Source organism: Triticum aestivum, chromosome 4D (genome assembly GCF_018294505.1).
Source record: "Triticum aestivum cultivar Chinese Spring chromosome 4D, IWGSC CS RefSeq v2.1, whole genome shotgun sequence".
Lineage (NCBI taxonomy): Eukaryota > Viridiplantae > Streptophyta > Magnoliopsida > Poales > Poaceae > Triticum > Triticum aestivum.
The window spans coordinates 461,574,385-461,601,664 of record NC_057805.1 but is presented as its reverse complement, the minus strand read 5'-3'; the positions used below and the strand labels follow the sequence as shown (position 1 = coordinate 461,601,664).

Here is a 27,280-nt window from a genome sequence, read left to right as displayed (position 1 = left end):
CAAGGGGGCATTGTAAAATAATTTTTTTCAAAAATTTCTTTCATAGACATGTTTGGCACATGTGTGTCACCATGTACAAGAAAATTTGGGTGATTTGGAGAAGGTGGAAAAATTCACCTTTTTTCAAAAACTGGCTTAAGTGACCAAATGGTCCCTCCGGAATGCGGGCATTTTTTCGACCACCTCCAAATCACCTCAATTTTGGCACACATTATCTCTTGCACAAACAATGCTAGGTTTCGAAGTTTTTGTATTTTTTTGAATTTTTTTAAATTTATAATGCCCTCTAGACTGACTGCTGAAAACATCGGTCTATGCCTCAAGGGGGCATTGTAAAATAATTTTTTTCAAAAATTTCTTTCATAGACATGTTTGGAACATGTGTGTCACCATGTACAAGAAAATTTGGGTGATTTGGAGGTGGTGGAAAAATTCACCTTTTTTCAAAAACTGGCTTAAGTTAGACCAAATGGTCCCTCCGGAATGCGGGCATTTTTTCGACCACCTCCAAATCACCTCAATTTTGGCACACATGATCTCTTGCACAAACAATGCTAGGTTTCCAAGGTTTTGTATTTTTTTGAATTTTTTATGCCCTGGGCAATGTCAGTTCGAAACACTCTAGAGATACTTCCTCAACCAATGATGCGACCCAAGGACCTTCATGCAAAAACCAGGCACCTGCATGCAAGAGTCGGGGACCTGCATGTGAATAGTGATTCATTAAGGCCTTGACAGCTGCTGGCACAGCGGCTGCCGCCCGATTTGCATGCAACGAAGATGAACGTGCATGGAGGTTTCTCAAATATTTCCAAGCACACCCCACTGGGCCCCGCTTATTTAAAAAATACGTCAGTCATTAATGATCTCTAAATGAAGAATATGCATGATGATTATGAATATGCATGACAACCATAGTAAGGGTGAAGAATCATTTTCATCCTACAATGAATCACCTCGATGAAGGTATGTAAGCAGGTAAAGGAGATGGTCGAGGGGCAAGGTGGGACTATTTTTAGTTACACGAGAACAACGCGCGAGATCGTACGTGACGTGGGCCGTCCGGAGCTGCAACCTCGAATGGGCCGGTGTTTGGGTCGACGTAGGAAAACGGCCTGCCATGCATGAGCCATGCAAACCGTGGGATCGCGCGGGAGATCCGTCTGGCGGCCGTGCGTGCGTGCGTGCAGAAATACATCACAAAAATTATTCTACTCGACAATAACAAGTGCTCCATGCTAGCCCTTATTCCTGTTCGAAATACATCATCATTCTTAAAGTTGGACATCAAATGATACACACAAAAAATGGAAACGAAAGATGTCAAACTAATACAGTAACATGGCAGTACAACCACACTTCACTAAATTACTGTCACGATGAAATAGAATGTAAAGACCACGTCACAGAAAGCTGAATGGCACACGACTTTCTCTGGCTCATCGTCGGTTCATGCTGTATGTAGACATCACAGTTCAGCCTCGAGATCCTACACAGAAGAATAGAATAAATCACATGGACATCAATTATGAGTAAAACACATGCAAAAAATAAATATGAACATATTTCGTACCTCTAGCAATTTAGCGCATTTACGTTGATTGTGACCAGGATTCTTGGAATAGCCACAGATATTCTGTGATTAAGACTTCTTTGTCTTTGCCTGCAGCCTTTTCTTCGGTGCACCTCGGCCTGGCACATGCACGGGATCCAGAACCTTATCAACTTTCTCCGAGTGCGGCATCAACGGGCCAAACCTAATGTTGTTATGCTGAGCATTAGTTGACTCCTTGCTGTCAGCTTGTTCAAAACTTGATTGCTTGCCATGATGTTGTGCTTGCAAAAGCATAATTAGACGGTGATAGTCCTCATCAGAGTGGCATGCCTTGAAACTTGCGGCGTGACTACAATTCCGCAACTCGCGGTACCTCTGCAGGCTTACCGAATAGTCAGACATCTGGTTTTTTCTGGTAGGCGCGTATGCACATTTTGCATTCATAGTCCGCCTAGTGGGAACGCAACAACTGGGCAGAATTGTTTGTTTTAAAATCCCCAATATGTAAAAAATGTGGGAACATGGTGTGCCTGCGCATTCCAGCTTACGGCAAGAACAACTCACCCTGTGCAAAAGACCTCCTTGCTCTTCAATGCGCACTCCAAACTTTTTATCCATTCTTTCCTGCTTGGACACAACATAAGTGGAATCTTCCGATCCATCTAGTATCTCTCTGATCTGACATTTGCTGACAGCATCTATGCTCCATAAGACCATCTTAAAGACACTAGGTGTGAAAACTGTTGCGGCGTGTTTCTCAAGCGGCGAAGCATTTTCCTCTGTAAATGGAACGGACTGCAAGGCTTCGACGTCATGGAGAGCTTCGTTAATCCGTCGCGACGCAAGGCAACGCTCATAGTGCTCTAGCATTTCAAACAACGACATCTTACCCTCAAGATGCGTATGTAGGACAAAGTTCAAGCTCTCACTCCTCTGATTGCTGCTCAATCCTAGGAAACAACGCCCCTCAAGATATGGAGCACACCACAACTTTCTCATTTGATACATCTGATGCAGCCAAGACTCCTCACTGGTTACTTTATTCCGTTGTAAGAAGTATATCCATTCTATCTCATGCTCTTCAATGGAAGAAGTATCATAAATGAAAGATCTGAATTCCTCCTTTACGTCGTCATCATGCAGATGGCGTACAATGTTCTGCTGAATGTGCCATATACATAGTCTATGGTTTGAGTCTGGCCAGACCACCCTGATTGCTCTCTGCATTGCAAGGTCCCCATCTGTGATCACAGATATCGGATGCTTCTGTGCCATGCAATCAGAAAAGGTCCGCAACATCCACTCGTATGCCTGGCTTGTTTCATGAGAAATTATACCACAGCCAAAAATGACAGTGCTCCGGTGGTGATTCAACCCGACAAACGGCACGAATGGCAGATTGTATTTGTTGGTTCTGTATGTGCTATCGAAAACAATGACGTCTCCGAAAGCCTCGTAGTCAAGTCGCGATTGACTATCAGCCCAGAACAGTCCCTTCAGATGGCCATGCTCGTCTACCAAGTACTTGAAGAAAAAATCCACATCTCGCTCTCGCCTCGCCATCATGTGCATGATCACCGTATTAGCATCACCGGCACTGATTGTCTCCTGCTTATTAGCATGGCAGAAATTATAAATGTCCCTCTTTATGCATCCAACCTTATCAAATCCACCGTATTGAAAGCACAAAATATCCATAATACGGTATTTGCGGATCCCACATTTTTCCATGTCCGCAATGTCCGCTTTCTGCTCATCGCTAATTCGTCTGTGCGAACGCAGCAGACAAGAAAGATCCCGTGGGGCTAGAGGATGGCTGTGCTCATCGATGAAATCCTTGACAAACCACCGACCGGTTTCCTCCTGTCTCGTAATGACCAATTTAGCATTACACCCAACACGAGTTAAACTTCGTGGCCTCCTCTTTCTATCTTCCATCTTTCTTTTCATGTGCTTCTCTTCGCTAAACCCTTGACGACTACACACAATTTTCCTTAAAATTATGTATTTGTTGGATCCATCCCACTCAACGTAGCTTTTCCTCACACTAAAACCTTTTTCAAGAGCATATTTGTTGTAGAATTCATAGCCTTCAGCCTCACTATCAAACATCTTGCTGACAACATTTAGATACTCGAACATACTCTCATCACTTGCATACGCCATGTCTTCCTGCATATGACATGTGAGGGAAACCAATCATCAACATCTTTCTGTTTATCAATGTTGCAGGTGTAAAATAGCTCATAGGCAAAGACAAGTGCATGGAAAAGACTTTGCTCGTTTGACATGTGAGGGAAACCAATCATCAACACCCAACAAGTATTATCCTAGCATGGATGATGACTCTAATAAACTGGATTCATACCTGGTACGCGCGAAGAGATGGGATCGTCCGCCGCCGTCGCCGCCGATTCAGCCGGCGCAGATCCGGCCTTCTTCTTCTTCGGTGACGGCGTGGGGGGGCTGGGGTTGGTTGGGTGGAGGACGAGGACGATGAATTTATTCCTCTCACCGGGCAGGTCGAGGACGGAGAAGGTCAGGAGCGGCGACGAATAGATCGGAGGAGGATTCTCATCTGGATCGAGTAGACATGGATCTGGTCCTTAGGTGATCGGTTCAAGAAAAGATATTTCCCCCTGGACCATTATGCCCTTATCGCAATTAACATATTAAATTTAATCAAGTTTAATTCCCCGCAAGATCGGACGGCTAATAAAAATCAGACATGATCAGAGATGTAAGTACTGCTAAGTACTCCGAGTACTAACCCAATCACCGTAAAACAGCTCAGTAATATCTTGGCAAATATGATCCTGAAAAGGGAATGGAAGAATAGTAGTTGTGAGTGGATGATAGCACTGCGTTCCTCAATGGTTCAGTAGCACGGCTGATAAAATCTAGGGTTTTGTGCAAATAGACTATATCAGCGGAAATTAGATCAATCAATAGCAAATTTGTAGTCATTAAACAGGTATCTTTGTGAAATTTTGGGTAAGCCTATGACACAAGAAACTCATCAGTGTGGCTGACTAAACAAAATGAGCAAAAGTACTGCAGAATGTTCAACAAAGTTAAATCCCTGTTTAACCATAATGTTCATAATTTCTGTCCCCACAAAAAGATCATAATTTATGGAACACTATTTAGTTTCAGTGATTTGCCATTGACCATACTAAAGATGAATCTCTAGAATAATCTATGTATGCATCCTTACAATATTCTCGTTTCCTAAAATCTACATGGAACACTTACATAGAGGGAAGTAGAGGAAACTATTGTGGAGTTTATGAAAAAAAGGGAAGCGGTCCATCATAATCTGCGGTAAAACGTAAAACATATATATGACTTACCTATGAAACATAAATATGCATATACCATCAGATTGTTGCATAAGTAAGAAAATGTAAATTAGAAAAAAGTTCAGAGTTAGACTGCAGCAAGTAACACATCACTTCAAAATTGCTTCAGTTATTTTGTTTACAAATAATCCCCAAAAAATAATGTTTACCGGCTAGCACACAATGCTTATAATCTGTCCACCAGAAACCTGAAAGAAGACAGCAACTTCAGTACCCTTCTCGGGAAAGAAGCAAGAGAATTTATGATGTCCTATGTATATATGTGAAGATCTTTGACAAAAATAGGGCACTTACAGATGGTGCTACTAGAGGGCCCGTACTGCCTAAAAATCAATGGGAATATCTTACTTCTTGTTAACTGTACAAATGGAACGATATTTTTTAATCATACAGGAGAACTGCGTGTGTTGAATTAAGATCGAAAGAGATTACAAACGTCCTTAAAACCTTACAACACCCAACAATCAAGCGACTAAACAGCAACTAAAGCACAGACTAACCAAGCATATACTATATCAAGGAAATATCAGCAAAGGAAAACTCTAGCAACTCATCCGACCCCGTGAAAAAGGTCTTGAGTATATGTGTTATGTGCATATTGTGTATTGGACCAGCCTCCTAGTTTCTTGTATAGTTGAGGTCTGTGGCCCACCTGTGTGGGAGCAACTAGTTAACGAGCGCTCCTTCGGGAGTCTTGCAACGATCAGCGCCACTTGGCGCTCTCGGCCATTCGCCACGTGTCGCGCTCTGGACGCTTCCTTCGGATTTTTTTATTTTTCCGCACGCGTTTTCGGCTTTTTAAACGGTTTTTTTCCGGGTTTTTTCGACGTTTTGGTTTTCCCCCGGTCTTTCTTAGCTTTTCGATAAAAAAAAATTCGAATTATTTTTTTTCCGCGAAAAAAACGCGTTTTTTCCTTTCGCGAAAGTCACGGTTTTTCTTCCGCGAGAGGCACTGTTGTGCTTTAGCGAGAGTCACGGCCGTGCCTTTCGGAAACGAAAAAAATGCGTTTTCTGTTTTTTTTTCTTTCGCGAGAGTCACGGTTTTGCTTCCGCGAGAGGCACGGTTGTGCTTTTGCGAGAGTCACGGCCGTGCCTCTCGGAAAGGGAAAAATAAAACGCGTTTTCTGTTTTTTTCTTTCGTGAGAGTCACGGTTTTGCTCCCGCGAGAGGCACGGTTGTGCTTTCGTGAAAGTCATGGCCGTGCCTCTCGGAAAGGGAAAAAAATACGCGTTTTCTGTTCTTTTTTCTTTCGCGAGAGGCACGGTTGTGTTTTCGCGAGAGGCACGGCCGTGCCTCTCGGAAACGGGAAAAAACGCGTTTTCTGTTTTTTTCCTTCCATGAGAGTCACGGTTTTGCTTCCACGAGAGGCACGGTTGTGATTTCGCGAGAGGCACGGGCGTGCCTCTTTCGGAAAGGGAAAAAACCGTGCTCCCGGTTCGGTTTTTCGCCCTGTTTTTTTGTCCGGTTTTTTTCATGAAAAAAAGTTCGTTAAAACCTATCAACATGGGATCTAGTTTTGAAGATCTCAACGTGAGGAATCTAATGTTGAAAACGGTTCGAGATTTGGACGTACGGTTTAAGAGATAAAACGTTTTGAATAAACGGATCTACGAAAAAGGGAAAACTCCCAGGTTGCGACAAGTGGCGCGCTGCATGTGCGCCATTTATCACGACGTGGGAAAGTGAAACGTTCTTTGCAACGAGTACTTCTTAATTAGTGATTTCGCACCTTTGTACATCATATATACGTGTCTATTGTGTATTGGGTCCGCCTCCTAGTTCTTTGTATAGTTGAGGTCTGTAGCCCACCTTTGTACATCATATATACGTGCCTATGCACGGAGAGTAATATGTCGTGCAATCATAATCTCATTCATGATATCAGTTTTCTAGGTCTTTTTCTCGCTTCCGCCGCCGCCGCCGCCACCACCTAGTCGCCGCCGCCGCTGCCGCTCACGCGCTCTTCGCGCCGACCGCCGCTTCTCTCTCCACCCGCCCGCGCTGCGTCGCTCAAAGCCAGCCGCCGCTGCTCCTCTTTCCACCCGCCCGTGCTGCGTCCCGCGAAGCCAGCCGCCGCTGTTCCCCGCATCGCCAGCCGCCGTCCCCGTGTGCTATTCGCGTGAGTTTCGACGACTTGATACGGCGGCAACCTCGCACGTACGTGTATACGTGCTTGTACAGCCGGCCGATTGCTAGCTTCGTCTAGCTAGCTTCACGTCAACGAATCCATTCAGCTGCTTGCCTGCTTGTGTCAAAACTTGTGCGTTGCCTCGTGTAATCGTGGGTGCACGCTGCCATGGTCAAAAGCATCGGCCAGTCGGGATCCCGCCGCCCGCTCGATCCCGCTCGCCCAGCCGCCTGCTGCTACGCCCGCCCGATCCAGCAACCCGCGTCGCGTCGCTGCCTGCCCGCTGTCAAAACTGCTGGTGCTGCATGCCCGCTGTCGCATCGCCACCTGCTAGCCGCGCCGCGTCATCTCTCGCCAGCGCCAGCCCCGCGTCGCCCAACCCGCCACGCGCGCCTGAGCCGCTGCTGCCGCACGCACAATCCACCCGAGCCGCCGCGCGCGTCTGTTGCCACTGCTCCACCCGAGCCGTTCGAGTTGCCCGCACAAGCCGCGTCGTCTGCCGCCGCCGTCGGACCAGCGATAGCGTCAACCGGTCCATCCACCGCCGCCTCTGCCGCCCCATCGCCGGTGCCCTCCGGCCAGTCCGTCGTCGCCCCGCCGCCGGCGCCCTCCGGTGCGGCCCCCTCCGGCGCGGCCCCCTCGCCCGTTCCCACATACAGGGCATAAGGGGCTCCTCCCGCGTACGGGTCTCCCGGGTACCGGTGGGGGTCGTCAGCTGGGCAGCAGCCCGACGGCGCCCAGCATCTGTCAGCGGACCTGCAGGTTTTTCCGGCGGCCTATCTGGCACCGTAGTTGCCGTCGGGGCTGCTCTCCATACCGTACAGGTCTCCCGCCCCTCCCGCGCATCATGCGTACTACGCGGCTCTGCAGCCGTATGGCGAGTACCTACCGTCGCAGCTGAGCGGTGGTTACGGCTTCCCCATGGCGTCTTCGTCCCCCTCGCCGGCCCTGCCGCCGGCGCCCTGGGACCTGGTGCTCCTCACCGGGCTGCATGCCGCTCCTACACTGAACAACTACATGAAGGTGGTGATTGGTACATGGACACCGGTGTCACGGCTCACATGTTTGCTCATCCTGGTAACCTTGCCTCCTTCACTCCTGTCTCCACCGACCGCCGCATCATTGTCGGCGACGGTTCCACACTTCCTATCACACATGTTGGGCACACTTCTTTTTCTTCTACTTCTACGCCTTTATCTTTGTCTAACATACTTGTGTCTCCTCATCTTATTAAGAATCTTATCTCCGTTCGTTGTTTCACTCGTGAAAATCCTGTCACTGTTGAATTTGACGAGCTTGGTTTTTGTGTCAAGGACGCTCAAACCAGGATGGTCCCCCACTGATGTGACAGCCCCGACGAGCTCTATCTGGTGCATTCGCCCTCATCCACCACCACCGCACCGGTCGCTCTCTCTGCTGGAGTTGATCTCTGGCACGCTCGCTTGGGTCACCCCAACCCTGTCACACTTCGTCATATTCATAGGAGTTTCAGTTTTAGTTGTCATAAGATTGAGGACCACACCTGTCATGCCTGTCGTGTTGGCAAACATGTTCGCCTCCCGTTCAATAACTCGACCACCATAGCTTATTTTCCTTTTCAGTTGGTCCATAGCAATGTGTGGACCTCTCCGGTTCCTAGTAATTCGGGCTATTTATATTATCTGGTTATTCTTGATGATTATTCTCATTATGTGAGGACTTTTCTTTTGCGCAGAAAGTCGGATGCACTCTCCACTTTGACGGCTTTTTACTCCTATGTCAGCACGCAGTTTGGACGTCCCATCCTTGCTCTTCAGACTGACAATGGGGAAGAGTTCGACAACCTTGCTTTCCGCACTTTTCTGTCGCACCACGACACAGTTTTTCGTCTCACATGCCCGTATACTTCAATGCAGAACGGTCGAGCCGAAAACGCGTCCTTCGCACTCTGAACGACTGCGTTCGCACGCTCCTGTTCCATGCTAATGTGCCGCCTCGTTTCTGGCCGGACGAACTCGCCACTGCTTCTCTTCTCCTTAACCTTCGTCCTTGCCGCCCACGGTGGAACTATGCACCTCACCATCTTCTCTTCGGTACGCCCCCATCTTATGATGGCTTGCGTATTTTCGGGTGCCTTTGCTATCCTAGCACTGCCGACTCCGCTCCTCACAAACTCGCACCTCGTTCTTTCGCTTGCATCTTCATCGGCTACCCCTCCAACTCCAAGGGATATCGGTGCTACGATCCCGTCTCTCACCGTCTGTTCACTTCCCGGCACGTTTACTTTGATGAGCATGTGTTTCCGTTTCACCAGGTACCCTCGGCTGTTCCTCCCGCCACCGGTGACGTGGGCTCCTCGACGCCTCTCCCAGGGGCGCTCGCGTGCCTCTCTTAGCCCGCCCCTGGCTTTGAGGCGCGCCCCCGCATGCGGCACCTCCTACAACCGCGGCGCTGGCACCCGCGGCGCCCCCGACATTGGCGCCTGCGGCCCCCGCGGCCCCCTCGGCGCCCGCCCCCCCCGGCGCCTGTGGCCGGTCCGGTCACCCGCGCCCATACGGGCGTTTTTCGCCCGAGCTCGCGCTACGCTTCGGATGACTACGTCCATGCGGCGTCCACCTCTGCGCCGTTGCCGTTGCCGTCCTCCGTTCGAGCCACTCTTCATGACCCGTTCTGGATGGCTGCGATGCAACAGGAGTTTGACGCCCTGTTGCGCAAACGGACGTGGCAGCTTGTTCCCCGTCCCCGGCACGCCAACGTGATTACCGGGAAGTGGGTCTTTAAACACAAGCTCCGTCCTGATGGTACCCTTGATCGCTACAAAGTGCGTTGGATCGTTCGTGCCTTCCAACAGCGTGCTGGCATCGACTTCACCGACACCTTCGCTCCGATCGTCAAGCCCGGCACGATACACACGGTTCTCCACCTTGCGATCTCCCGTGCTTGGCCGGTGCACCAGAGATGGACGTCTCCAACGCCTTCCTCCATGGTCACCTCGAGGAGTAAGTCTTCTGCCAGCAGCCCACCGGGTTTGTTGACCCGGTGCTTCCCGACCACGTGCGCCTGCTTTTGCGGTCCTTGGACGGACTCAAGCAGGCTCCGCGCGCTTGGTACCAGCGCATCGCGGCGTTTCTCCACCAGCTTGGGTTCCGCTCTACCCGCTCGGACGCCTCGCTCTTCGTCTATCATCAGGGCTCTGACACGGCCTACTTGCTGCTCTATGTCAACGACATCATCCTGACGGCATGTACGGCTGGTCTCCTCAGTATGCTCACGAGCTCCTGTAGCGCGCCGGCATGCTTAACTGCAAGCCCGCCGCTACGCCTGTTGATACGAAGGCCAAGCTTTCTGCCACGGATGGTTCTCCTGCTTCGGATGGTGCTTTCTATCGATCTATCGTTGGTGCTCTCCAGTACCTCACTCTGACTCGACCGGAGATCCAGTATGCCGTGCAGCAAGTGTGTCTTCATATGCATGCTCCTCGAGACGTTCACTGGGCTGCCGTCAAGCGGATTCTCCGCTATATCTGTGGCACTATCGATCTTGGCGTCACGCTTCACGCCTCCGCCGACACCGCCCTCACCGCCTACTCCGATGCAGACTGGGCGGGCTGCCCTGACACTCGTCGCTCCACTTCGGGCTATTGTGTCTATCTTGGACCCTCACTCATCTCGTGGTCGTCCAAGCGGCAGCCTACGGTCTCTCGCTCCAGCGCTGAGGCTGAGTATCGTGCGGTGGCCAACGCCGTCGCCGAGTGTTCGTGGCTTCGCCAGCTGCTTCAGGAGCTCTCTTGCCCTGTTGACCGTGCCACGGTGGTTTACTACGACAACGTCTCGGCGGTCTCCGCTAACCCGGTGCATCATCGACGGACCAAGCATATTGAGTTGAATATTCATTTTGTTCGGGAACAGGTGGCTCTTGGTCATATTCGTATTTTACACGTCCCTACTTCCCAACAATTTGCCGATATCATGACCAAGGGCTTGCCTACGGCGTCATTTGAGGAGTTCCGGTCCAGTCTTTGCGTCAGCCGCGGTGCCGCTTCGACTGCCGGGGAGGGGGGTGTGTGTGTTGAGTATATGTGTTATGTGCATATTGTGTATTGGTCCCGCTTCCTAGTTCCTTATAGTTGAGGTCTGTGGCCCACCTTTGTACATCATATATACGTGCCTATGCACGGAGAGTAATATGTCGTGCAATCATAATCTCATACAAAAGGAGAACGACCAGACTATCTAAATAGGCATGAAAATTTCCAGCTGTTATAGAGAACTGTATATAACCTACAACCCTCAAGCAAACAGATTTGCTAAGATCACCCAGATGGGCAAAGCCATGCTACTTGGTGGGCAACTGCTGCTGGACAGCAGCTACTTTGCCATGTATAACACCTAGTAGCGTATCTAGAAGAAAGATACATACCGCACACCATCATGCTTTTGATCTCTCATCTTCTCAAGGCGTATAGCATCCTGGAACAGGTTGAATCAAGCCAACCAAACCCAACCATCTACTGTAGCCTGTACAATCCAAATTTTAACGAACCACCAAATCAACGATCAAAAACACCAAGAGTCAATCTAATCATCCTATAATCACAGGAAGAAAGATGTTGTGCCTGCTTGCAGATGGCCATAGCTTAGGCGTCGTCTTTCTGATGACTGCTGGATGACTAGAATCGCGTGGGGGCGGTGGAGCGCCTCCCTGGCATCCGCTCCAACCTTTGCCTACTGTCGCGGTCGACGCCGGTCTCCTAGACTGCTGCAAGAACGGAATTGCGTTGGGGCAGTGGAGTGCCTCCCTAGCATAGGCGTCATCCTTCGCCTACTGCCTCAGGGGAGAATATCATACGGAAACCAACATTCGGTGGAAACCGGTGAAAACCACGAGAAGAAGATGTTTTGAAGTTTAAAAAAAATTAAAAAAAATACAGGATGTTAAGAGGATGATGTTTTATTGCCACACAAAATTTCGAGTTGAAACACGTTACGAGATGTGAGATATGAAAAGACAAAATCAGCGTTGAATAGTGCCGAACAGTAATGTCACTATTCAGGGCTGAATTTGTCTTTTTCATAGTGTGTTTCAACTTGAAATTTTGTGTGGCAATAAAACATCACCCTCTTAACATCCCGTATTTTTTTTTTAGATTTTCCCGAAACTTTAAAATATGGTTTTCACGAAGTTTTCATTGAATATTGGTTTCCGTATGATATTCTCCATTGCCTCAATCCCATCCGCCGCGTGCTACGCTAGTAGTGCACACACAATGAAGGCCGTCTCGAGGACGCAAACACCAGACCAGGAAACATAGCCCAAGCGAATCCCGATGAGTCGCGTAGGCGAGCCACACCGGCAGTGGTGCCGGAGGAGCGCCCTCACACTGAGATGGATCCCCGCCGCCGCTAGAAAGGGGAAGGATTTTGTTTTTAGGGGATATAGATAGACAGTTGGAATATTTCTGTACGAAGAGGGCTGGGTTGTGTAGAAGAATAGACCCTTTCTCCGTGAGTATTCTCCTCGAGGGACTAGATGGCACCCATGAGCTCATTGATCCTTATACAGGGCAGTGGGATGAAGATCTGATTCGAGGTATTTTTTGAGTGGTTGACGCGGTTCGTATACTCAAGATCACTTTGAGTTCAAATGGTTTTGATGATTTTATAGCATGTCATCACAACAAGTCGGGGACCTTTTCAGTACGCTCGGCGTACCACGTGGAGGGGAGACATCAGTTTGGAAGCGGAAAACACCAATTGATATCCTCCTCGGTGGGCACAAACCCAATAGGGAACAAAATATGTAAGTTATCTGTTCCGGGTAAAATTACAATCTTTTGTTGGCGAGCACTTCAAGGGGAGAATATCATACGGAAACCAACATTCGGTGGAAACCGGTGAAAACCACGAGAAAAAGATGTTTTGAAGTTTAAAAAAAATCTGAAAAAAATACAGGATGTTAAGAGGATCATGTTTTATTGCCACACAAAATTTCGAGTATGAAAAATGTTTTGGAATATATGTGTTTAGAATGTCTCAAAATATAAACAGAAAAAAACGACCAAAACTTATGAATAATGCTATTGTGCCAGCCCACTTAGCACGCTTTGCAAGACGTACCTCTGTCTCGTTATAAGCGAGACAAAGTTGCGCCCCTCTTATACAAGCGCCATTTACCAAACATCAGGCTAGACGGCACAAGCCTAGGAAGATTGTTTTTTGCTCCTGGTATTGTAGGAGGCAATTATACTGTCGTGTCTGCAACTAAAAATCATGCAACTTATATTCAATCTAGAAGTTGAAGTGACCAAACACTGTCGTCATTTTACATGCATTTTGCATTCAATCTATGGTACAAATGATCAAGCTGTACAAAAAAGCTTAGCACCCCATTTGAACGCCATAATTATCTTCTCCCTTTCTTTGTACAAAGGACAAAGTCCATGTCAACCTTGCAAGATTACTGGCACCATGTTACCTTCCAACAGGTAATAGTAATTATACGTCATTACATACGTGGAATAAAGGGTACAAACTAGTTTGGGACATCTTGAAATTTCTATAATAAACAGAAACACCACAATCTAATACAGTACTAAAAAGAAATGCCATGAATGTACGTCCTATCCACGTGCTTGTAGAAGTTCCAGGAAACAATAATTTTTTCATGCGTCTGATATATGAAAGACGGAAAAAAATGTTTATATGAACAGATGCTCCATTTCTCTACTAATTACTAACTACCACACACACCATGTGACACATGCGATAAGCAATCCTAACTATTTATAAAAAAAATACTAACTACCACACACGCTCACATAAGTGAATCGTGCAGATGTGTGGTTCAAACCATGAGGGGTGGTAGAAAACTGATGCCACCCACCCCTCCTTCCGCCCCGCCGGCCCTGCCGGCGGCCACTCTTTCCCCTCCTTCCGCCCCGCCGGCCCTGCCGCCGGCCACTCTCTCCTCCGACGCCTCCCCCAGCTACGTTCGTCTCGCGCAGGAGTCCCTCCGCCTCTTCGTTGGCCTGAGTGAGGGGGACCGGCTCGCCCCCGCCGTCCTCCCTGCTGCCGCTTTCGCCCCCTCCGACCACCTACTCTGTCTCCGCATCTCCTCCTCTAAGCTCTGGTTCGACGAGCTACTCGCCGGGGCCCTTCTGCAGGCCGTCCTCGGGGGGGGGGGGGGGGGGGGGGGGGGGGGGGGTCGCTAGATGCTTCAACATGCGTCTGCTCTCCGCCCAAACATTCCTCTTTTCAGTCCCCTGCGCCAGCCTAGTGCAAAAAATTCTCCTCTGTCAACCCCTTCGCCGGCGGCTGTTCTCGCTATCTTTCCTCCCTTACGGTCCAGCTGTTCATGCTCAGCCCCCACCATCCGTGCCCCTTTCCTGCAAGCCTCTCTCCGATTTTATGCTGTTGCACCACTCCGTTGGGCTCAAGTTCGAAAATGCAGCTTGGACAAGGCTAAAATCCTTCACCACAGTTCCTTCGGCTCCGGCTCCGCCCTCCTGCCCACTTACTGTCACCTTCTTCCAGTTTCCCCTGCCTATCTCGCCCGTGCTCTGCGACCTCATCCTCCATTGCCTGTTTGGTGGCAACCCTCGCCAGTTCCACTCCGCCGTCGTCACGGAGGATGAGTTCTCCTGCGTTGTGGCTAACAGAGGGGTCGCTGATCTCATCCTGTCGTTTGGCGACCTCAGAAGGCCAGGGATTGACGTGCGTTTCTCGCTGCCCGAGCAGCGATCGCCCGCGCCTCCGGCGGCCACTCTTGTGCCGGCTCCGATGGGGGCTTTCCGCCTGCATCATCGAGCTGCGACAGGCCGGCCTCGGCCGTCAGTTAAGGTTCGTCAATTACGTCATGGGCTTAAGTTTCGCTCCCTTATCCTGCGTAGATTCAACGTAGAGGTTGTCCCACACCAATATGCTACACCTGATCCCCTTAAACACTCTCTTCTTTGGATAAGCTTTTTTTCAGCAGTAGCAAAACCAAGTGCATGTCTAGTTAAGTTGACGTTAGACCACTTCTTCTCTGGCAGTTCTAGCTTTTTCGTCCTACACTACCAGGCTAATATTTTCCTTGCGCTTGTCTCTTCTGCGGATGTTCTGAATGAGATCGTCCAAAGGTCCCCGGTCAGCCCCCCAGGGATTGCGCTAGTCCTCTCAAAAACGCTCCTTGCCGCCAAGTCAGCCTCATTTTCAAATTTTGAATCGATACAGCTTGCTAGCTTGGCTGTCTCGGATCAGCACGCTGCCCTCTCCCCTGTCAATCGGTCCCACTCGACTACATCTATCTTAGGCTGTCCTCCTGCTTTGCCTCCCCCTCCTCCAGCCGCTTGCTTACTTGAGTTGTTTACTCACGTGGAAAGTACGGGCGGCGTGCGAGAGCTCTCGGTGAGCACGCGCGCCGACGTGAATGGAGAAACCAGGTCTTGTCACTTCCCCCGCCCTCTCTCCCCTGTTCCCGCTCCCCCTCCTTCACATGCACCCCTCTCCGGCACCAACATGCAGGCATGCGCCACCCCTCCCCGTACCCCATCCCAGTCAGCATTAAATGCAAACGTACCACCCCTCTTGCCATCCCTGGACCGCCCGCATACGCCAACCCTCTCTCAAACCCCGGTCCACGGCTCAGAGGTGGTGAACCCATGCGGCCAGCCAAGTACGCCCTACGTCCCGCCTACCCCGAGAGCGCTCAAGAGCTCAACGCCTCCCTCTGCTGCGCCGCTCACGAGACCCGAGCTTAGTCCCATCGCCGCGGCCTCTGCCTCCGTGCCTTCCTACCGCGACGCCCTGCTTTCTCCGAGAAAGGTGCTGGACCGCCCTTGCCGCTCCGCCCCCGCCCCGCGATCCCGCCCAAATCCTCCAGCTATACTTTGCCGTGCCCACCTCTCCTTCCCTCCTCGCATTCGCTCCCGCCCCCTCTGCTTTCGCTGCTTAGCTGGAGATCACCTTGTCCAGTCTTGCCGCGACCCAGTGCGCTGCTCTCGCTGCGGCGGCTCCGGGCACCGTAATTTTCACTGCTCCTCCAACCTTCCTCTCGCCTTCCAACGCCTTCGCCTCCTTAGCCACCCTGCCATGGCCACCCCCGCCCGCGTCCCGTCCCCCAAGGGTTGCGACGACGAGCCCAACGTCCTCTGGATCGGTTCCCACCGCCTCACCCTCAGCAAGCCGCTCGCTCACTCCCCAAGATCCTCCAGCCCCGTTTCAGAGGACGGCGACTCGGCTCCTCTGTCGCAGCGCGGGAACGACTCCGACGCTGAGGGCTCGGTGCTGCCCTCCGACGCCGCCTCCGCCGTCGGGTGCACGGCCCGCTCCGCGACCCTGTGGTCCTCCTCGGCGTCCTCTCCAGGGCGCGCTCATTCCACCTACCCCGACATCTTCGTCCCCTCCGGCCTCATCCACGACGTCGGCCATTTCTGCTTCGTGCACCTTGACACTGTCATGCTCGAGCCCTACGACCTCATCCACCGCGCCATCGAGCTCCACGCCAACAGCCCATCCTACCACTTCGCGGCCACCACCGGCTGCGCGGCGCTCATCGTTTTCGACACCAACGCCGACCGGGAGGCTACTATGGCCTTCTTCCCCGCGGACTACGCCGGCGTCCGGGTCACCCTTCTCCGCCCAGAAGAAACCGACAACCGTGCCACCACTTGCTATGATCGTTTGGTGGAGATCGAGGCCAAGAACTTCCCGCTGGAGCTCTGGCACCCCCAAGGCGCCAACTTTGTGTTTGGCCACTTTGGGGTGCTCTGCTGCGTCGACCAAAACACACTCGTCGCCGGCGACTTCACGGCCGTCCGCGCCTTCGTTCGTGTCGAGAGCGACAACGACACACCTGACGGCTGCATTCTCCGCCTGCCGCCCGCCCAAGTTGTTGATGTGAAGCTACGCCGCGTCAAGACGTGGGCCATCCTCGAGGACACCTATGTCCCTCTCGATGATGACCTCGGCGGTGACAACAACCGCGGCCCCCACGTGCATGGGGCGTGGCGTTGGAACTGCGGCCATGCGGGTCCTTGCACCGGCTCCCACGACCACGACCACATGTCTCCCCCGTCTCCAACTGCCGCCCCGACTCCGGCAAGCCGCGTCTCCATTCTGTAGCCGTTCGTCGGGGGGCCTCCCCAGGCTGCGGCGCGCGACTTCCCCTTCCTGGACTCCGACGACGATGACCAGTGATGCTGTGTCTGACCAGGAGAGTCAGCCTTACGATCTCTCTCCTTCGGTGGAGGTGTCCAACTCCTTCTCCTCCCTGGCGCTACTCGAAGACGAGTACGTCCAGTCAGCTACCTCTGGTAATGATCAAACCCCATCTAGTCCTTCCTCTTTCTCTTCAACCCCATCTGTTGCTAACCTACCCGTACCCGCCTTGCCCTTGCCTTCAGCAGGTGGCCATGAAGCTACCCTGGGTCGCGCTTCCGGGGCTGGAAAGCGAGCCACGGACACCGCCAAGCTCCGCCGCAGCCGGCGGCTCGCTGACAAGGAAGGCACGCTCTTTGTCGACATGACCACCAAGGCCATGCGCGTCAAAGCTCGTCGCTTCGACCTAAAGCTCGCCTCCGAGGAACTCGTCGCTGCGCTCGACGTATCCGGCCTCACCAGCGTGCCGGAGGATCCAATGCTTGACTCGGCCCCTCTTGCTCGCATCGCCGTCATCTGTGGTGCTGAGCCGGAGGAAGCTGCGGAGGTGACCTCCCAGGCTCCATGATCGCTCGCCCAAGACTCCTGACGCCGGCTCATGGCCAAAGCCGCCTCGTCGCCACTTGTTTAGGCCCTATCTGCCCTTCTGGCAATGGTGTTTTTCTGTTACTTCATCACTTGGCGCTCTCGAGTACCTACCGCAGCGCCCCTTTTGTAGTCCGCACTTCTAGCCGATCTATGGAACCCTTTAGGTCTCCTTTTCAACTCTTTGTAACTCGGTGTGTCACCATGCCCTATGGTTAATGTTAGTTTTAGTTTCTGTTGCTGGAATGTACGTGGACTTGGGCAGCCCGTCAAGTGCTCGAACGTGCGTTCTGAGCTCATTGCAATCAAACCCGACGCCTGCTTTCTCCAAGAGACTAAGCTCAGCTCTATCCCCCCTCTAAAGTTAAATAGCTTCCTGCCACGCCACTTAGATCTTCACCACATTCTCCCCTCTTCGGGATCCGCTGGAGGCATGCTCTCTGCCTTCTCCTCGGCTCACTTCTCGCTGCTAACGTTGGACGCTGGCGTCTACACTCAGAATACCCAAATATCGTGTCTCGCCTCCCCCCACCCCCTGACCATTACCAATGTTTATGCGCCTACGGACCACTCCCTAAAATCAGCTTTCCTCTCGGAGCTCGCCATCTGCTCCCCTCCTGCTAACTCGCCCTGGATCATCCTAGGGGACTTTAATCTCCTACGCCTCCCGTCCGACAAGAATACCGTTGGCTTCCGTCAATCTGAGGCTGATATGTTCAACGCCTTCATCCACGCACATGCCCTTATTGAGCTTCCCCTTCTTGATCGCAGCTTCACCTGGTCCAGCAAACGTGACAAACCCACACTAGAAAAGATTGACAGGGTTTTCATCAATACCGATTGGGACCTCCTCTTTCCGAATACCACAATTGCCTCCCTGACCCGTTTCGTCTCTGACCATGTCCCCCTCATCATCTCGATCGACACTTCTATCCCCCGACCCGCTCTTTTCCGTTTTGAAAATAGCTGGGCCCTGAGGCCTGGTTGTCGCCCCACCATCCTCTCGTCCTGGGCCGCGGCCCCAACTCGTTCAACCCATGCGCTCTCGCTTGCGGCAGCTTTCAAACGCTCGCGCTCGGACCTTAAAAAATGGCGTCGACTCGCTGTCCCTCTCAATATCAGAGAAAACAATTGCAAAACCGTCATCTCTGTTTTGGATCTTATCGAGGAGATCAGATTCCTCTCCCCTCCCGAACTCTCTCTGAGGCGTGTGGTGATTGCAGTCCTACAGCGCTCTCTTCGCGAAAAAACTTTATATTGGACTCAACGGGGCAAAATTCGCGCTACGATCGATGGTGACGAGAACTCCCGCTTTTTCCATGCCTCCGCTTCAGCTCGCCTTCGCAGGAACAAAATTAATGTCCTTGTTTCCAATGGCTCAGAATTCTTCTCACACACTGATAAAGCCAATATCCTTTCGGACTTTTATACTGGGCTCCTTGGCTCAGCCTTCAATCCCACCTGGGCCTTTAATCTCGAAGAGCTTTACCCCTCGCCCACGCCTCAGCTTAGGCATCTCGCTGATCCTTTCACTGAGGAGGAAATCGCCTCGGCCTTCCTCGCCATGAACCAGAATGCTAGCCCCGGCCCGGACGGCTTCGGTCCGGGTTTCTACCGGAAGTTTTGGTCCGTTCTAAAGAGGAAAATTAAGGACTTTTTCCTCGAGTTTCATGATCTCCAAAGCGACATCTCCTGCCTAAACAGAGCCCTCATCATCCTTCTCCCTAAATCCAAAGACGCCCGATCTCCCGCCGACTTTCGTCCCATTTCGCTTCAAAACGGCCCCATTAAAGGAGTCTCTAAACTTCTTACCAATCGACTCAAGCCACTTATCCCTCTCCTTGTCCACGCTGACCAAACGGGTTTCCTCTCCGGCCGTAACATCTCTGAAAACTTTCTATACGCTGCTGATATCCTTCATTGTTGTGCCAAACATAAAGCTCCCTCCCTGGTTGTCAAATTAGACTTTCGCAAAGCCTTCGACTCTGTCTGCTGGTCCTCCCTCCTTTGCACTCTTTGTACTCGTGGTTTCCCACAACGTTGGTGCGACTGGATCGAAGCATTGCTCCGCACTGGTTCAACTGCGGTCATGCTTAATGGTGTCCCGGGCAGATGGATCCAGTGCAAGAATGGACTACGCCAGGGTGATCCGCTCTCGCCCTACCTCTTCATCATTATCGCCGACATTCTCCAGCAACTTATTATCAAAGCCAATCATGATGGGCTTCTCTTGCACCCTCTCAATCCCACCCTGCCCTGTCCGGTCCTTCAATACGCTGACGATACCCTCATTATTGTCAAAGCAACCCCCGAGGCTGCCTCGCACCTGGAGCGAACCTTAGATAACTTTGCAGCCGCCACAGGTCTCAAAATCAACTTTCACAAAACCACTTTCATCCCGCTTAATGTGGACTCGGAGCTTGCCACTAAGATGGCCTCCGACCTAGCCACTAACATCTCCTCCTTCCCACAAACCTATCTTGGGCTCCCTCTCTCCCCCTACAAGCTGCCCCCGTCGGCCTTCCAACCAATCATTGACAGATGTGATATCTATCTCTCTGGCTGGGCTGCCCTCCTTCTCTCTCGCGGTGTTAACTCGTCTTGTTGTCAGCAGTCCTTGATAGCCTACCCGCCTACTTCATGCTCTGCTTTTCACTCCCTATTAGTGTCCTTGAAGCCATTGATAAGCGCAGACGTACCTTTTTCTGGTCTAATGATGAGATTTGCTCTGGGGCTAAGTATCTGGTAGCTTGGGATAAGGTTTGCACTCCAAAAGTCGCAGGTGGTCTAGGTGTCAAAAACTTATGTGCACAAAATTTTTGTCTACTGCTGAAATTTGCTTACAAGTTCATGCACTCCACCAACCTTCCCTGGAAAGATTGGATCTTACACCACTCGCCACTTCACATCGGGTTCGGTAGTAACAACTCCTTCCTTGCTAAAACTATATATAAACAGTTGCAGAGCCTGAGAGAGATTTCTCACTGTTCCATTGGTAATGGACAGTCCACCTTCTTTTGGTTAGATCGTTGGCTTCTGCCTGAGCCTCTAGCTATCATTTACCCTGCTCTCTTCTCCCACCACACCAAACAAAATGCCCTTGTAGCTAACATTTTACAGGAAGGGATTGAGCTTGCTCTTCGTAATCGACTAACCATTACTGCGGTCGCAGAACTTGCCTCTCTCAACTCCTTGTTGCAGGATGTGTCTACCTCACAGGAACCGGACACTAGGAGGCTGCTGAATGGTGAAAATTTCACCACGCGAGGCGCATATGCTGCTCTATCCACCCAGCTCAACGACCAAGTCCTTGCCTTGGTTTGGGACTCACGGGTGCCGAAGAGAGTTATGATCTTCGGCTGGTTATTTTACTTGGATCGCCTGAACACCAAGAAGAACCTGCGCAAGAAGCACATCCTAAGCTCCGACATCTGTCCTCGTTGTAACAGCGCGGTGGAGGATCGTGACCACCTCTTCTTCACTTGTCCAGCGGCTAACAGGATATGGCGTGCTACCGGTATTCAGCCTCAATTCTCTCCGATCGCGGAGTTCTTCACCTCAGCCGGGCCGCCGGCTCTACCGACCACAGTCCATCCCTTCTTGCTACTTCTCATTCTTTGGAAAATCTGGGATGCCAGGAACAAAAAAGTTTTCCAGAGTATCGAGATTGATGTGAGAGGTACGATCAATGCGATTCTAGAAGACCTTATTCTTTGGTCTCACCGTCTCAGGACTGCACTACTTAAGGATCACGCCGGGTTGTGGCGTGATTTCCTCTCCTCTCGCTCTGCGTGAGTTCTGTAAACATTTCACCCCTTTTTGAAATATATTCAGGTGGGGAGCCTTTCCCCCCCGTTGACCATTTAAAAAAAAAAACCATGAGGGGTGACAACTTATATATTCATGCTTATCATAAACACACATAATTGTCATTATTTTCCAACTAGTGCAGAATTCTTGCCGCTTGCCCTTAGTCGATGTTGCGCTGTTGGTTTGCTCCGGGAACGACTTGGGTAGAATCTGAGCTTGCGGTACAAAAATAGAAAAAAACATCCTGGACCTATGGACCACTAGATTGGAGATCAATGGTACATATTTAGGTGGAGGCATCTCATTCCACTTAATGCAGATTTTGCAGAAACGCCCCTACTGATAGTTCGAAATGAAATAGGACATTTGCATTATGCACCTCAAGTCTTCGTAAAATACAACCATTTTTCATATATGAACAGTACTAATGCCCATATCTTCTTAGTCTGAAACAAACTCGTCTCATATAAGATCTGAGAAAAAAATTACTGGATGAAATCCAGACACATTTATGTGACACCACTAATTTTTGAAGAGAGTCGAACATCTTGGTCACTAAGAAACGACAATATATATCACAAATATTTTAGCACGTGAGATAATAAGCCATCCCAGATCAAGTACGACCACACATACATGTCAAACTGGAAAATATAGCAATTTAAGGATTGAAATTATCGCTGTTCAGCAAGCATTTCAGTACTTGAGTACATGAGAACACATCACAAGAGGCAAGTAGAACCACACGTACATGTCAAACTGGAAGTAGAACAAATTAAGGACTGAATTTATCAGTGCTCAACAAGCATTTGAGTACTTGAGTACATGAAACATATAGATCATTTTTAGTATATGGCCAGCAAGACCAAGTGGTAAAGACTGAAATTATCATCGCCCAACAAGCGTCTTGCTGGTACAAGACCGAAAATATCTATCATTCTGCCTCGTGTTAGTGCTTCCTGGTAACCGAGCTTCCTGATGGGAGAGATTGGACTCTTATAGACTTGATCAGTTCGACCTACCTAGGTAAACACACCAAGTAAATAGGTGTCAATCAGAAACATATACCAAATAGCATATCTCGAGAAGAGAGACAGTCATTATATATGTCTAGTTGCATTCAGCACTCCAACCTAGGATACATAACCTATATGCCAAACTTAGGATGAAATTCTTGAAACATATTAATACATATGTAACCAATCAGGATAACTTTGTAAGTTAAACTGGCTTTCCAGCATCTAGAAGGGAGTTTTCAAATCAAATAAAATAGCCTGTGACAGTTGGATATGTCTAATAGGGAGAGTACACATATTTTGTTCATTATTCCATTATAGACCTATGATAAATGCATTACAATTCCATGATTAGTTAAAAGCACAAATGAGAACGACAAATAAGGGGCATTGAGCAATTTAAAGGGAGTTTTATGACTGTCCTGCAGATGCAAATTATTATTCAAATTTGATAGCTATAAACAAAAAACCTGATGGCATGCATTATATTATATCTTGTAATAATAAGAAAACCACAGAAGCATGGGAAAAAAATAAATGAACAAGATGGCAGATTGGCTCATGTCATGGACGAAGGATTAGTACTAAAGCACATACACACATCCTTGTTGTAGCCATACCATAGGCCAGTAAAAAAATGGAAGGCGCACATATCTTTGGTAAATGATTTATGTATGCCTAATCATTTTAATCAGCCTAGTTGAGCGGTCATAGCAAGACAAATAAGTGGTAGTCTTCAAAGCAAGAAGGAGCACAAACCTCTACTCACTAGTAGAGAAAGGGGCTTTTGGCCCGGTTGGTAAGGGCCTTTAGTCCCGGTTTTTGAACCGGGACTAAAGGGTCGTTACTAATGCCTCCCCCTTTAGTCCCGGTTACCGGGACTAAAGGCCGCGGCCACGTGGAGCTCCACCTTTAGTCCCGGTTGGTAACACCAACCGGGACTAAAGGAAATTTTATGATTTTTTTTTCTGAATTTTTTTTTTGAATTTTTTTTATTTTTAAATTTCTGAATTATTTTAACCTCTAATCTCTAATCACCACCCCTCATCACTGCTCAATTTATCCTCTAATCTCTAATCACCCCTCATCATTCCAAATCATCTAACTTCTCGGACGGTCACCCATCCTCTCACTACTCCAGCCTGAGCATACTTAACTTCCGGGTTCTATTCTCCCTCGTTTCCAAGTCTGCACTTATTGTTTTCCTGACAATAGTAAGATGTCAATCCTATTAACCCTCAGGAATTTAGCTTGAGCATGAAGTGACACATTTCACTGTTTGAGTTTGAAACTATTGTTTTAAAAAACAATAATTATTTAGTAACACTAATATTTCTGGAATAATTAGTTTGACCATTGTTTGACCACAGTTTGACCAGATTTGACCAAAATTCAAAAAAACTGAAATAATTATTTAGTAACACTAATATTCTAGAATAATTAGTTTGACCATTGTTTGACCATAGTTTGACCACAGTTTGACCAGATTTGACCACATTTTTTCCAAATATAAAATTTGAAACTATATATTTTTTCTGTTACTAGTAAGTTTCCCACTAGTAAGTTTGAAATTTTTTGAATTTTTTTGCCTCTCCAGATCTTAAAAGCCCCGTAACTTTTTTCTGTTAGGTATTTGAGGATTTTGAAAATGTTTAACAAGGTTCCCCAGTTAAATTCGGATGTAACTTTCCGAGTAGATGATTTTTCATATAAAAAACTTTTTAATCCGAGTTCGTATGCAAAAGTTATGCCCATTTTACAAATTCCAGAGAGATTTTGCAAATAAAGACGAAATTCATATTTGTAAATTTTCCCAACAACTAGACCACAATCACATGGGAAACTTATTTTATTTTATTTTTTTGACATTTCCATCATTTTCTTTTGTTTTTTCTAAAACTGAAAAGGCGGTCCAAGGGGGGGGTAGAGTTTGAAAATGGGACCTTTAGTACCGGTTCGTGCCATGAACCGGTACTAATGCCTCAAAGCCCATTAGTACTGGTTGGTGCCACCAACCGGTACTAATGGGCATCGCACCCTTTAGTCCTGGTTCGTGGCACCAACCGGGACTAAAGGGCCCAGGTGAACCGGGACTAATGCCTTAGCCGCACGAACCGGGACCAATGCTCACATTAGTCCCGGTTCGTGACTGAACCGGGACTAATGTGAATATTGCCCTGTGACGAAAGCCCTGTTTTGTACTAGTGACTGTTTTGTTGTTTGTTTCTTAGAATATGTTCTTGCATCATGAAACACCATTTCCTTACAAATGCTGCATTTGTGCTTGACTTTTTGATGAATTCCAGGCCTTCTCTTCTCACCGGATCCACTCCTCGCACCATCCCTATGGCGCTTTATTCTAGAGCATGTGCCCCTTGCATTGATATCCTTAGGTGTGAGGATGGTAACATCCTTTGGAATGACACTCCCAATACATGACTCCTCATTTTCTTGTGTATTGCATGGTACGGTCGAAACTAGTTGGGCTAAACCCAACTCAATGCCACACAAACTATTGTGCAGGAATTCAATTCCTTCCATGGAGCGTTTGGATTTTCGTATGAGATCTTCTAGCTTGTCCCTCACAGCAACTATCTTCCTTTTCACAGCAATGCCACACAAACTATTGTGCAGGAATTCAATTCCTTCCATGGAGCATTGGGGAATTAATTTCTGCGAATGACGTTGCATCGCTGAAATCTTGATTTTGAACACTGTTAACCGATTCCATGGCTGCAAACAATTTTTTAGCAACCAATAGCACACAAGGGATTAACATAATGTTAGATACATTAGGAAATCTTGATTTTCTCGTATCACTATTGTCACCTGATAGTGCTGGTGCACATGCTGCGATCATTGCAATTGAGGGCTCTACTAGAGGAGACATCGCACTGCTACCCTCCATTATTGGATCCTGTGATGAGAATTGCAAATTTAGACTGGGGATCATCTTTTCCATGTCAAACTTCTGCCACATGGGTCATATCAAAGGCATGGCTTATGGGAAAGATTAGGGAAATGTAATTAATTACTCTCAGAAGGACAGGAAAATATTCATGTGCATAGAAATACTGGAGCGAGCACCCAGCCAATAACAAATGTCAGACTTTTGGGGATGAAAGATCATCAGTAAGCATTTAAAAGGAATAGCCAACCCAACGAATCCCCTAGCAAAATATGTAATGGCATCTTTGTGTCTATTCAGCATATGTATCTTGGAGAGAGAGAAAAAGAAAAATAGCCATTGTGTGTTACATGTGTGCGTTTCGGCTTGCCGCTGAAGAATCGACAAAGCCAGAGCAGCCTACTTCGTGTACTAGTGCATCTGACCGGAATAGCTAGATTTGCTAGTGTATTGCTTCCTTCTAGAAATCGGATAGCGTTTATGTACAGTTGGTACACGCGCTTGGTACAGCTGAAGTAGCCATTGAAGCCAAAACAAGATCTCCATGAGCCAGTAGCACTACACAATACCATAACTAAGTAATAGCACTAATCAACTTGTTGCTTCTCAAAAAAAAACAAGAACCCAACAAACATAAGAATCACCCCAGAGCAGATCAGCTTCTATGCTACTCGGGCTGCTGTTCATTCTTCTTCAGTTGCTACCCAAGAACTAAATGGACAGATTCAACATTAACAAGCAGAAAGAATACAAAACTATAGAGATGAAGTGTCAATCTACTAGCTAATAAAAAATTAACATTTACATTTTACCTGAAGAATGAAGAACCGTGGTGGCCTATTCGCAGAACAAGAAGCGGTCGGCCGGGAAGGAGGCGAGGATCCACGACCGCCGAGCTAGTGCTGAATCGCGAGAGGAGGTGACGGGACGGGGGGGGGGGGGGGTGGGCGGAGGAGGACGGCGAGCTGATCTGGGAGCCTGAGAGTGGGGAGGAGGTGAGGAATCCGATCCAATCTGCCTCAAACCGCGCCACTGGCGAAGAAACGGCTAGGAGCCATCGAGGAGGAGATGGATCAGCTTCTTTGCTGCGCGTGCCCGCCTAGCTTGGCTCAGGATCTGCGCCGCCGCAGCCGCCACAGCCAAGAAATCTTTGATCCTGTGCCTTCGCTCTGTAAGGCTGGTCATGATGGAGAGTAACTTAGACTAGTAACATGCATAGGTTACTAGTCTATGTTACTACCTTCATAGTGGATAGTGTCATATGTGTGGTAACATAGATGAGTTCATTTATTATTTTGTAGACACATTTTGCATTGGGAAGCGCTATCTGATGGTAACATATTATGTTACTCTATTTGCCTCTCTCCTCATTAACTACTTGCCACCTCACCATTTTTTGCTTATGTGGCATCTATGTTACTACTTATTTTACTCCCACTATGACTAGCCTAAGGATTTGGTACAGACGTGGGAGGGCAGTGAAAGCAAATTTTCTTGTAACGTTGGACCTTTTTGCAAATTATGTGCAAAGATCCCACCATCCGGACCTGTGCCATCATCACTCATCCGATGGCCCAACATCATTTCTTCTATTTTTTCACCACAAGCTCAGATTCTACACAAGTCGTTCCTGGTTTGCTCCAATCTCTCACCGACAAGTTTGAACGTGTAGCTCCAATCCCTGGCCCTCAAGTTTGAACATGAAGTTAGCTAGGAAATAGGGTGTAAAATTGTTGTACATTAGGCAAGAAGTGCGCCTCTGAACAAACGCGAAAGATGCACATCTATATAGAGTCCT

At 48.9% G+C, this 27,280-nt stretch overlaps 1 protein-coding gene and 1 long non-coding RNA gene across 3 annotated transcripts; one reads left to right on the top strand and one right to left on the bottom strand.

The window, feature by feature from the left end:
• The first annotated feature begins 14,243 nt into the window (after positions 1-14,243).
• On the top strand, positions 14,244-18,259 carry LOC123100320 (uncharacterized). Of its 2 annotated transcripts, none has more exons than XM_044522262.1 (2): positions 14,244-17,318; positions 17,412-18,259. In XM_044522262.1, exon 1 carries the CDS (start codon positions 14,245-14,247, stop codon positions 17,125-17,127), a length of 2,883 nt encoding a protein of 960 aa, XP_044378197.1. In that variant the 5' UTR covers position 14,244; the 3' UTR covers positions 17,128-17,318; positions 17,412-18,259. The 2 variants fall into 2 exon arrangements, with proteins under 2 accessions (XP_044378197.1, XP_044378196.1); XM_044522261.1 differs by having other exon boundaries at positions 17,409-18,259.
• A 6,529-nt stretch (positions 18,260-24,788) lies between these two features.
• Positions 24,789-26,631, bottom strand: LOC123100319 (uncharacterized). Its single transcript, XR_006448386.1, has 3 exons — positions 26,295-26,631; positions 25,404-25,491; positions 24,789-25,307 (listed from the first exon to the last, which is right to left on the bottom strand). It is a non-coding gene; the product is annotated as an uncharacterized lncRNA (long non-coding RNA).
• Positions 26,632-27,280: the final 649 nt, after the last annotated feature.

Bases quoted from the DNA above. Each gene is read 5' to 3' on its own strand.
- LOC123100320 (XM_044522262.1), top strand. From the start codon at position 14,245: ATGCGTCTGCTCTCCGCCCAAACATTCCTCTTTTCAGTCCCCTGCGCC.